The sequence below is a fragment of the Erythranthe guttata genome, chromosome 6 (genome assembly GCF_056151865.1).
Source record: "Erythranthe guttata isolate IM_541 chromosome 6, IM_541, whole genome shotgun sequence".
Lineage (NCBI taxonomy): Eukaryota > Viridiplantae > Streptophyta > Magnoliopsida > Lamiales > Phrymaceae > Erythranthe > Erythranthe guttata.
The window spans coordinates 6,771,391-6,784,005 of record NC_142538.1 but is presented as its reverse complement, the minus strand read 5'-3'; the positions used below and the strand labels follow the sequence as shown (position 1 = coordinate 6,784,005).

Sequence of the window (12,615 nt, the reverse complement as noted above, 5' to 3'; positions counted from 1 at the left end):
CAAATAATGATTTAAATAATAATTTGGACCCGGTAAGCTTGAGTGCTTGATCTGTTCTTTCCTTTGTGGTATTGTGGGTGAAACTAGGGTTTGTGTGTTGAGAGAGAAAGAAGATATGTTCTTCTTCAGGTACTCTGGTGGTGTATAGTGGAAAGTGTGAATCTCTGGTGTGAAAAATTGGAAGATTGAGCTGATATTCTTAATCTATTTATCTTTCAATTTTATTCACCTTTATTTCTATCTTTCTGTTGTACTTGAGTGTATATATTCTCCTTAGCAGTAACCAATACTGCTCAAGGGGAACTTATACTAAATTAGGTTTTATGGAACTTGGCAGTTTGATACCCTACAGGGCTCGACCTTCGGCAACGTGGAGGGGTATCTTGGCGGCACGACAATGGTTAAATGCAGGGATCAGAATTAGGATTGGAAATGGAACAACAACTTCGATTTGGGGAACCCTTGGATCACTGAAGATGGATGGTTTCGAGTCATTACGAGGCGACCGATTCATAATGCGTTTCCTAACTCGGTTGCGGATCTCATCGACCCGGCTTCCGGCACTTGGAATGCAATCATCATCAACCACGTTTTTTGGCCGATTGATAGGGATCAAATCTTCTCTGTCCCCATCGGAAGCTTTCGAGCAGCAGATCTTATGGTCTGGCATTATACTCCGCATGGTAAATTCACTGTTAATTCTTGTTATAAAGTCGTTTCGTCAAACTCTGAGCAAGCATGACACTAGCCACTAGCCAGGGGCAAGCCTCTAGTGGTGTTGAGTCTCCGATCTGTCGAAAATTTTGGAATTTGAATATTCCTCCCAAGATTAGAATTTTTTTGTGATGCTCGATTCTGAACATTCTCCCGACTACACATTAACTGATCGAATCTTTCATTCATGTCATTACAGAGTGCCGAGGAGCGAGATCGATTTGGCAGCAACATCCTTTCGAAGACGTGAGCATGTGCTAAAGAAATCGGATGGAATTCAATTATTATCGAAAGTTATTGCAGAAGGCTGGTTGGATAACTAACAAGAGGAGAATCCACTTCTGCCTCGTTTGGTGCTCTTCTTGATGATTGTTTTGATATTTCTCGTACTTTTCACTTCATCTCATTTGCTTTTATTAAGCGCATTGGTAATAGATTAGCTTATGCCATTGAGAAATCGTATGACAACTCTTGTATTGAAGGATTCACCCTTCCTCCAAATTTGGCGATTTTTGCCTAATAAAAAGTCTTTTTTTTCCCTAAAAAAAATATATCTACTTGTAAAGTAAGAGGATTCAATTTCATTTTATTGAGTTATGTTGGGTATCCGTTGAGCTATTATAATCATTGCACACCGAATAATTATGAATAAGAGGCTAAAAATCATTTTGCACCCTAAAATATAACAATGGTAGCAATATGCACCCTCACAAATGAAAAAAGACAATGTGCACCCTTAAAAATTAACGTTTTCATATATTTTATGACAAAATCCTAATTAGTAAGTAAGGGTATATTAGCCATTTCAAATTTATTTTCACTCACGTGCTAGACACATGAATTTGAAAGGGGTAAGACTGTCATTGACTGAAAACCTATTTTACAATTCTATTTTCTTCTTCTACCCAAGTGACCATAGGTTTGACAAATACAAAAAAATTGCAGGGATTATGGGTTATACCATATACATAATATATTATATATATATTGAGGAATGTATTCGTACCAGTTTTTCCCATCAATTTCATTTACTGTAAAATTAATAGCAAAATGGATGAATTCAAATAGAATTGAGATTGTATACAAGCTGTCTATGGAGTTAAGAAATGCCAATTTTAATAAAAAAACCACTAAAGTATTGGAGAGCTTTAGGGCACTTCTATTATTTGTCGATTGATAGTTGTTGGTTCTCGTTTAATGAGAAATTAGTTTCTGCATTGCACAGAGTAAACCTTATTTTTGCTGTATCATGCTATCCAAAGGAGAGAGCTAAAAAAGAAAAAACTTAAACAGAGACTTCTAGAGCAAGAAAATTATCTATCAAACTAAAAATTGTGAAGTATCCATTCTCATCAGAATAAGAGTTTGGCATCCATGAAAACAAATTACTAGTTTTCATAAAAAAGAACAAGACATGCAACACCCTAAAATCAATGTATCGAAACAATTTTCACAAATTATATCAGCTATTGGTCTTCATTGCAGTAGAATTTCCCGTACTTGACTGAGCCGCAAAACTACCATCCTCCTATTCGTGTATCCTAATAGAAGATGCAACATTAATGGTAGACCCCTACAAAAGATCCACACAAAAAAAAGTGTATTAATTGTTGATTGTGTCAGTATAGCACCACCATAATTATTGTAGTATTAATAAACATTTACACCAACATTAATGTTTGAATCAAGAGGCTGATTAGATGTAGCAACTTTCTTCTTAACCTGCAGGTTATAAATTTCATCATATTGAGAGATACAAGAGGCATGTAAATTTTGACATAACTTAATTATAAAAAATAAATAAACACAAAAAATATAGTAACTTACAGGGAGTTTAGTTCTTGATCTTTGATTGCAGTGATTAATTGGTAAACTAGATCGTGGTGGCTCCTTGCATGCTCTTTTATTGTGTCCTACTCTTCCGCATTTCGAGCACATGTACTTAGATCCTCCTTTTCTCATTTTTTTCCCAATCTCTTGCTGGATTATTAACTCATCCAGTTCTTTCTTCCTTGCATATTTGCATGGCCTTCCAAGCTTTTTGGTCTCTAAAATCCATGGTACCAATGGTTTTAAATTTGAATGTGGCCACTCCTCCCTACCTCTTACAGGTTCCATCACATGCTCATATGCCTTAAAAAATGTATCTTTGGTATACCATTTATCTACATAATCTTCCACCTTAGCTCTATTGTGGAATATACAAGCAATGCCATGAACACAGGGAATACCTGTAAGATCCCACCTTCTACAACTACAGGTTTTATTTTTTACATCAACAATAAATTGATCACCAAGCCAACTTTTAACTTCAAACTTATGGCTTCCGTTCCAACTTAAGATATATTCATGGGCTTTTTTCTTATTTTTTTTCTAAAATTTTTTGCACATTAGGACATATTTCACCTTTAGACTTCAAAACTTTATCCCTTTGCACATGAATTCTCTTCATCAACAGTAATCTGATTATCTCACACATTGTAATTATTGGCTTATCCCTAGCTTTCATAATCACCCTGTTGAAACTTTCGCACAAGTTGTTCAATAGCATGTCACACTTAGGCCAAGTACTAAAGTGGGATCTAGACCAATTCATAGGAGATTTCCCTTTCAACCAATCAAATGCGGCAGAATCAACTTTTTTAAATTCCTCCATCACTCTGTTAAAGTCCGCCACTCTAGTCGATGTAGCAGCCCTCCACAACAAGTCTTTCAAAGCTAATCCTTTGTGCTTCATCTTAAAGTTGTTGTACATGTGTCTCAAACAGAATCTATGTTCAGAATTGGGTAATAAATTCTCAATCGCCTTAATCAGACCCTTCTGCTTGTCAGAAATTATCGTATACCCAAAACTATTTTTAATTCCCAAGTCATCAATAAGTAAACTTACAAACCATTCCCATGTTTTGGTATTTTCCTTGATAACCATAGCATATGCAAAGGGGTACATGCAATTATTGCCATCAACACCAATTGCAGTTAACAAAACACCTCCTTTGGCAGTTTTCAAGTGAGTCCCATCCAAGCCAATGATCGGTCTGCATCCCGCTAAAAAACCCTTCTTGAGAGCACCCCAACAAATGTATAATGCTTTAAAAGTTGCGGTTTCAGAATCCATCGCACTTTTACATTTAACCTTGATGGTGGTGTCGGGATTTTTTGTCTTCATTTCTTCAATGTAATCCCACAGTTTGGCATATTGTTGGGCCTCTGTTCCCTCATTCAATTTCAATGCCTGTTTTTTTGTTCTGTGCATCTTCGAAATTGTCAGATTAGTTTTGCATTCCATCTGCATTATTTCTAGCATTGAGTTGACAGGCCACTCGGGATTACTTCTCAAATGACTTACGTACTTGTTAGCGAGATACTTGGAGCTACAATGCTTAGCGAATAAAGCCCTGACGCAAGTATGTTCACCATTAATTGTCTTCACTTGAAATGTTTTATCTACTTTAGAAACATGAGAAGCAAAAATTTTCCAACCGCATTCACAAGTTACTTGAACTTTGTTACTGCAGTTCTTCCTAAAAACCAAAGGCCTTGCTTGTTTAGTAGAATAAGTTCTAATCGCCTCTCTAAACTCAGCTGCAGATTTAAAGCATAAACCCACACTAAACTCAAAATCAGAATGTTCTGCATCGCCATGATACACTGGAAATTGTGTTCTGCTGCCACATGATCTCGGGGGTACTGATAATGTGTTTATGTTTAGTCTAGTATGCTCAACTATATTTCCTCCCCCAATATTGCCTCTTCCACTAACAATATCAGATTCTCTAATGCCACTCCATTCAACCTCTTTATCAATGTTGTCATCATATAATTCATCATCATCTTCAAATTCACTGTCATAAAAACCATCCGAATAAAGTGGATCTGCCTGGATATCCTCATCAGTTTGCTCATCAACACTAATTTCTGAATTTGTTTTATTTTCAACCTCAATAATTCCTGAGAAATCAAATTCACTAGCCTTGTAGTGCATGTCATTCTCATAATCTATATTGATTGTATCATCTGCATCATCTTGACTCTCGTTGATAAAACAATCCATATCAGCATCATAACCTATATTATCTTCCCCAGCATGAAGCACGTGTGATTTTTCTGTCAATAAAAAAATTAGGATTCACTTTTAGTACCCCGAAATAAAAATAGTCACTATTTTCATTGCATTACAATTATTAATAATTCATATATATACTCAGACTGTATGCGTGCTCCATTAAATTCCCACTACAATATCTTTAATATGCTTATTATGTATGCATGAGAAGATGTAGACAAAATAAACAAATGCTTGGAACAGAGACCAATGCGAAAATAAGAAATAAATCTACTTAAAAATCATATGATTTGGTCAATACCCAACTATTTCATTGATAATTGATAATACAACTTTTACCCTCTGTAACTTATGTGTGAATAATACAAGTATTTCTCTAACTTACTGCAATATAATCCACCACCCAATGATAAATAAATCAAAATAATAACTATTACATATAGTCATATACATTTAGCGTCTGTGGAAAGGTTTGCATTAGATATATAAATGGCACTATCATCTCACCGTAGTTTGGGGATTGGGCACACATCGGTTCGCTCGGATCATCTCCATTTTGCAATTGTTCTGTCATTGTTGTTAGAATACTACAACAGAAAATATGTTATAATAGTTCTGGTTCAATATCATTTCAGAAACAATTAGTAGAAAAAAATGAGTTGGATGAAATTTGTTTACCTTAATATGAAGGAATGATCTTCCGCAGTGTGGTGGCTTGGCCGCTTGGGTACAAAAATACTAACAGAAGAAAATAGAATTGTAAAATAGGGTTGAAGTCAATGACACTCTTACCCATTTCAAATTCACGTGTCTGGCACGTGAGTGAAATTAAATCTGAAATGGCTGATATACCCTTCCTTGCTAATCTGGATTTTGTCGTAAAAAATGTGAAATGTTAATTTTTTACCTATAGGATGCAATTTGTTAAATTAATCTTAATTTGAGGGTGCACCTTGTCTTTTTTTATTTGTGAGGGTGCATATTGTTGCTATTGTTATAGGGGCTCTTTGAGAAAACCCCCTCACTACTTTTTTTAATTGAGGGAGGCCCAAAATATTTTAGTCCATTTGAGAAAAGTCCACACCCATTTGCAGCCATTATGTATTTCCAGCTTTACCCCCGCCCCGCCACCTCAGCGCTCCGCGATTTTTTTTTTTCTTTTTTTTTCCGATTTTTTAATCGACTATGACGCATAGTCGATTAGTCTTAAATCGACTATGCTTCATAGTCGATTAAGGAAAATCTTTAATTTTTTAATTTTTTTTTCTAATTTTGTTTTTAAATGTTTTTGGGTTTTTTTAATTTTTTTCTCTATCAGGTTTATAATGCATAGTCGATTAAAATTTTAGCTATTAAAAATAACAAATCACAATTACAAAAAAAATGCAAAATCAACTATATTTAAAAAAAATATATACAAACATTGTAATTGATTTATACATTGGAATCAATAAACAAAAAATCAGAAAACAAAAAAAAAAAAATAACAACTGGAGTCGGTTAACCTTAATCGACTACTGAACATAGTCGATTAAGCCTTAATCGACTATTGAACATAGTCGATTAAGCCTTAATCGACTATTGAACATAGTCGATTAAACACACATAGTCGATTAAGGGCCCTGCCTGCGCGAATTTCTTTTTCTGCGCCGTCTTCCGCCACAATCGACCAAAAAACCCTAGATCTGCTCTTCATCGTCACCATGTCGTCGCCACACCACACCATCACCACCCCACTTCCATATTCTAATTAGTACAGAGTATATATACATATTTAACACAAAACAAGATCATTTTTCAAACTGTAAAAATATCTAAAAAAATACGATGGATTATTCGAATCTAAGCAGCATCCACAAATACTGATGGATACATACCTACGGGAATTGAGGGTTTGGAGGAAGGATTTCCGGTTGAGATAGGCTTGATCGGCATCGAAAGGCAGCCGGAGAGAGTTGGTTAGCAGCGGGAGTTCCAGCAACATTTTTGCCATAATTTAATTTTGGGCTTCTGTGTGTGTGCAGAAGAAGAAACGGTGAGACAATTCTGAACGACGAAGGGACGGTGGTGGTCGATGCGGCGGTGTAAATGAAATATTATAAGCATTGAGAATCATGCTAAAAAAACTTAACATAGCAGCCATGTAAAAAAAAAAAGTTAATGATGCAGAAAATGTAAAAAAGAGGCATCTTTATAGCAAGTAGACCTTGGAACTTGCACACTTGACGAATCTGTAAGCCCAAAGTTACAAAATCACTAAGGCATGAAAACTAAATAACTATAGTCTTTGATTCTTTTCGTGAATATCAAAGTAAAGGAACCTTCTCGATTCACATATGAACTCAGCAGCATAGAATCATTTCAACCACAAATTGAAAATCTTAGTTTTCAATAGAAATGCTTACAACTGCTAATTAACTTTCAAAATTCAATATTCGACCTAAATTTCACACAAGTCAGAAGCCAAAAACCTAGAAAGAAAATCGGGATATTTTCACGATTTGGGAAAGAGAGAAAGAGAGACCTGAGGACGGTGGAGAGAAGAAGTTCCGTGAATGATTGAGGAGAGCAGGGTGAAAACCATTAGCGGAAAAGAAATGTGTAGAGGTCCTCTCCACGGCGGCGGAAGAAACGGAGCTCAAAGTTCCCGAAAACATACCGATATGCACTCCGCCACAGACGATTTCCCCTCCTCCTCCTCAGATTTCGTCCACCAGATCGCCGGAGATTTCAGATCTGAAGATTTCGGCCGCCGCTTGTAGCCAGATCCGAAGAACACCACCTCCATGGCCAGTTGGGTGACGAATACAAAGGCATCTTCCTCTAACCGATAATCCATGGCGGAGGTAATTGCCAAGAGAGGAGAAAAGTGAGAAGACGAGAAGAGGAACGAACAAAAGAAGAAGAGAGAACGGCAGGCAATGGGTTAGGGTAATAAGGGTGGTTTGGGAATTATTAAATAATATTTGGGTAGAATATTAGGTAAGGGGGTTTTCTCTAATTATTTTTGGGAGGGGGGGTTTTCTTAACTCATTTACCTAGATGAGGGGGGTATTGCTAATTATCCCATTGTTATATTTTGGGGTGCAAAATGATTTTTAGCCTGAATAAGATCGGAATTTTTCTCAATAGGCAGGCACTTAGTATCATATGTACAGGATTAAATTTGGGATGAAATCTTTTCAAGTCTAATTATACATTTTTCATATGTTAATTTTAGCCCCTTCCATTTCTAATTTAGTTATTCTGTGCTTCATTTAATTTACACCGTAATTCATCACGCGGTTTGTTATGTTTCGGGACGAAAAGTCTGCCGAATAATGTAAAGGCTGTATTTGTCGTGTGTAAATAAATGTCGTTGCACGGTATCTAGACCGAACAACAATCGTTGGTTCTAAAATTTTCCCCTTTTCTCTCAACAACTTGAAAGCATTTATTTGAAGTTATGTCACCAAAAATGAAGTCATTATTATAGTTAATGTCTTGAAAATTCAACTAAATATTATTCGAATAATATTGGATTTGAAATGGATAGTCAAATGCTCGTTTGAGCTCAATTCAATACCACCACAATGAACTAAATTTGAACATACGTATAATTTTTGTTCGATATAAGAAATGAAGTTTCGATCGACCTCCATCTTGATCGAAAAAAAGGGACAAAATTTGCAAATAATATCGAGTTCCTTTTTTATTGTTCTAATTATTTTTTTTTTTTTTTTAAATTGTGAAAAGACAAAAGCGCTCTCTCCTTAAATTAAGTCCGCTTACTTCATGAAAATCCAAAAATAGTCCACAACTCATAAAGAGGTGAACCAATACCTTTTCCCAACATAAAAAAAATTATTTAAAATTACTATATAGTCCTGATACAGAGCATAATATACATCATGCATGCATGCATGTAATATTTCACACCATCTATAAATATACCTCTTTTGGCATTGGTTTTAATTCATCTATTATTATTTATTTTTATTACATCCAACTTGTTGTTTCTTTCCTTTAATTTTTTTGCACATATTTTCCTCTAAATACTATTTTTTTTCCAAGTATGGAGAAGAAGAACGCCGACGAGAGTTCTAGCTCGTTTCCGATGGGCGAAACCGCACAAGAACTAGGGTTTACTTACGTACCAAAATGCTACCAAGTACAAACTTCAGACATGCCTAGTGCGCACCCAATAAATGTCGCGAATGTTCCGCTAATCGACTTGTCAGGCATGAACGATCCATCCAGACGATCGATCCTAGTAGACGAAATCGCCAAGGCTTGTCGCCATAGTGGTTTCTTCCAAGTAAGTTATTTCAATTAGAAGTAGTAAATAGATAGATTTATTTTAATTGAAATTAATAAACACGTACGTATACGTAGTTAATAAAAGTATTTAACCGGGTGTGACACTATATATATATATATATATATGCTTTCTCCTCCACTGCATGCACATGATATGCACGACACTAGGGGGTATATATATATTTGGTCTGTTACATGATATATTTCCGATATGATCTCTTGAGTATCATAAATATGTCCTACGAAATGTAAGATCTATTCTTTGATATTTCTCTCTGCATAATAAAACCATAGCACAAAACGACTATTTAAAGATAATAAAACCCTAGAATCCTAATCTAACTAGGAGACATAATTAGCTATACTAATAAAATACTTAATATCTACCCTAACCCTAAACACACGTTATATATAAACTAAAATATACTATCTAATTAATTAATATATATAATAATAAACTATTAACTAAAACAATACTTAAATAACATAATAAATATTATATTAAATAACATATCGTAACAATTTCACACATGAATAATTTAATTACTAGTTATAATTATTCAATTTCAAATCTTGATTATATTATTATAATATGATAATTAATTAGCATGGTTTTAAAAAAAGAAAAAATATATATGTGGGACAGGTTATAAATCACGGGATCCCGGAGGAAATAGTTGATGGAGCAATTAGTGCAGCATCCGATTTCTTCAATATGCCGACGAAAGATAAGGCGGAATACATGTCGAACGATGTCCACAATCCGGTGAGATATGGTACAAGTTTAAAGGATGGAGAAGCTTATAAGGTTCAATTTTGGAGGGTTTTTCTTAAGCACTATGCTCACCCTCTCCAGGATTGGGTTGGATTGTGGCCTCATAATCCACCTGATTACAGGTGATTATTTATTATATATTTCTCACTATTATATATAATTTATTGCATTTGCATGAATGTGTATATTATCTGTCTTTGTCAGCATATCTAGGATGTTGTATTTTAGGGTTAATTTCCCAATTATTCAAATATTATAAAATTATTAATTAAATACTCCGGCCGACGTACAGCCCAGTTAATTAGCAGCTTGACGCCGACGATAGAGAGTAGTCGTCATCCCTCACGTCATCCTTAATTATTTGTTCGAAATATTAATCTTAAGACATGACGTAATCAAACTTTGTATGTATGCAGGTTCAGATATATTGACCGCTGCATTGAATTGTTATGCATGTGTTGTTCACGTCATGAAATCTTCAATTATATATATATATATATCATCATAAAATATTTAGACAATTTTGTTTTATAAAATACACACGACACGGTTACTATTTTTATATATACTTCAATTGTGGTAGATTTCTTTTATTTATTTTCAAATTTCATCTTTCTCTACCGTAACAAATGTCTTCATTACAGTACAAAGAAATATCACTTTACTTTTTAAATTATTCTTTCAAAATATATAATTCTTTCAAAATATATTTCTTCCAACACTTTAAACATGATTTGATTCGTTTATCAAATTGCAAACAAACATTTAATTTCTTTCTAAAATGTTCTCCAAAAATATTTCCCTTTAAATAAAGGAATGGAAATGTTGCAAATTAAATAGGGCCAAACATAGCTTTGGATTTTTTTTTATTATTTATTATTATTTGGTGTGTCGATCATCTCGTGTATCGAACTACTTGCACCGATACATGTAAGTTTTAAGAGTATGATTTCAAATTAAATGTATATTGTTTAATTTTATGAATTATAAATATTATTTGATCCTATATATGTCGAATTTTTCTAGACAAAAAATGGGAGATTACGTGGAAGCATCACAAAAGCTAGCCCAGACGATAACGGGCCTGATAACCGAATCCCTCGGGCTAGGCCCGAAATACTTGAGCACCAAACTAGACCAAGGAATGCAAGTGATGGCCGTCAACTGCTACCCACCGTGCCCGCAGCCGCAGCACGCGCTGGGCCTGCCTCCGCACTCCGACTACGGCTGCCTGACAACGATCCTCCAGGAATCGCCGGGCCTACAAATCCTCGACCCGGCCGATGATTCGTGGAGATCCGTACCCGCGATCCACGGGGCGATCCAGGTCCACATTGGGGATCAATTGGAGGTGTTGAGTAATGGGAGGTACAAAAGCGTGGTTCATCGAGTGACGCTTAATAGCGAGAAGACGAGGATTTCGGTTGCCGGGCTTCATACTTTGGGAATGGATGTGAAAATGGAGAGTGCTAAGGAGATGGTTGATGAAGAGAATCTGGTTTGTTACAAAGAGAGCTGTTTTAGGGATTTTCTTGATTTTATTTCCAAGAATGATATTGGACAAGGGAATAACTTCATGGATACAATCAAGATTCCTAAGTGATGTGTTTTTTTATTTTATTTTTTTGGTTAATTATGGCTATGTTTTTCTTTTAAGGTTCTTCCAATTTGTCTTTGTGTTGATCTGAAGATTGTATGAAAAATAGTGGACTTAATTATTGTTTGTCTTGGGTATGTATGTTCGAATTTGAATGAGATTGGAATTATTATTTTTAGTTCATTTTAAAGCCCTTTAAGCTCTCTTTCTTATGAAATTGGTTAAATTGTGAATGTTTTTTTTTTCGGGTGTTTTTCTGCATGTTTGTTGATTTGTAATTATGTCTTAGTTTTGTAGTTTGTATTTTTTAATAGTATTTTTGCGCATGTACTTTTGCGCGAGCTGAGTACTTTTATGCATGGCTATCTACGTGTATTTTTGTTAATGTTTTTTGTTGCGAGTGTTTTTGCACGTGTACTTTTTAGCATATTTTTTTGTGCTAATGTTTTTTGTGTGCATGTTTGTTGATGCATAATCATGTCCTAGTTTAGTAGTTCGTGTTTTCATTACCGGTTTTTGTGTATGCACTTTTGCGCGAGTACATTTGTACATGGTTTGTACGTGTATTTTTTGTTGGATAGTTTGATAATATAAACACGTTTTATAAAGTGATGCAACTATTCAACTAGAAACAACTAAAAACAATTGCAACCACTTGAATAGAATCAACTGTTAGTAAAAGTGCACAACCCTCTATTCACATCCCTGCAATAATAACTATAAATAAATCACATTTATTTGAGATATGTACTAACTTTTATCTGTCAGTTTATATTTTTCACATAGAGAGAATTATAAATAATCATTATTGCTAATTGATTATTTATTCAGCTTTGTTGTATCCTGGAGAGGAATTGCCAGCAGCCTATATAGCAAACTCAATTGAGTGGGGGCAAATATCTTCTCAAAGAAAGCGATATCCCGCGCCTCAAAGCTGTTCGATAAAATATGTTTCTATTCAAAGTTTCTAACAAATTTAAGAATATATTAGCAATGGATGCAGGATCAAGTTCGACGGCAACTTTCGCTATGATGAATCAAGACTTTGTGAAGTTGGATCGTTTCAATGGAATAAATTTCACGTGTTGGCGGGACAAGATGACCTTTTATCTTACCACCTTGAAGATTTTCTACGTTTTGGATCCAACTTTGCAGCCATTTCCA

The 12,615-nt window shown here is 34.9% G+C and overlaps 2 protein-coding genes and 1 long non-coding RNA gene across 4 annotated transcripts; 1 reads left to right on the top strand and 2 right to left on the bottom strand.

The window, feature by feature from the left end:
- Positions 1–2,364: 2,364 nt before the first annotated feature.
- On the bottom strand, positions 2,365–5,448 carry LOC105963322 (uncharacterized). The gene is made up of 4 exons (XM_088818874.1): positions 5,288–5,448; positions 3,121–4,821; positions 2,542–2,945; positions 2,365–2,436 (listed from the first exon to the last, which is right to left on the bottom strand). The coding sequence occupies exons 1-4, from the start codon at positions 5,352–5,354 to the stop codon at positions 2,365–2,367; spliced, it is 2,244 nt and encodes a 747-aa protein (XP_088675000.1). The 5' UTR covers positions 5,355–5,448.
- Positions 5,449–6,152: 704 nt separating this feature from the next.
- On the bottom strand, positions 6,153–7,788 carry LOC148770002 (uncharacterized). Of its 2 annotated transcripts, XR_016031779.1 has the most exons (4): positions 7,305–7,788; positions 6,658–6,790; positions 6,382–6,526; positions 6,153–6,317 (listed from the first exon to the last, which is right to left on the bottom strand). It is a non-coding gene; the product is annotated as an uncharacterized LOC148770002 (long non-coding RNA). The 2 variants fall into 2 exon arrangements; XR_016031778.1 differs by having other exon boundaries at positions 6,153–6,526; positions 7,305–7,763.
- A 1,046-nt stretch (positions 7,789–8,834) lies between these two features.
- Positions 8,835–11,634, top strand: KUOX1 (KAR-UP oxidoreductase 1). Its single transcript, XM_012984488.2, has 3 exons — positions 8,835–9,077; positions 9,726–9,976; positions 10,881–11,634. The coding sequence occupies exons 1-3, from the start codon at positions 8,835–8,837 to the stop codon at positions 11,455–11,457; spliced, it is 1,071 nt and encodes a 356-aa protein (XP_012839942.2). The 3' UTR covers positions 11,458–11,634.
- Positions 11,635–12,615: the final 981 nt, after the last annotated feature.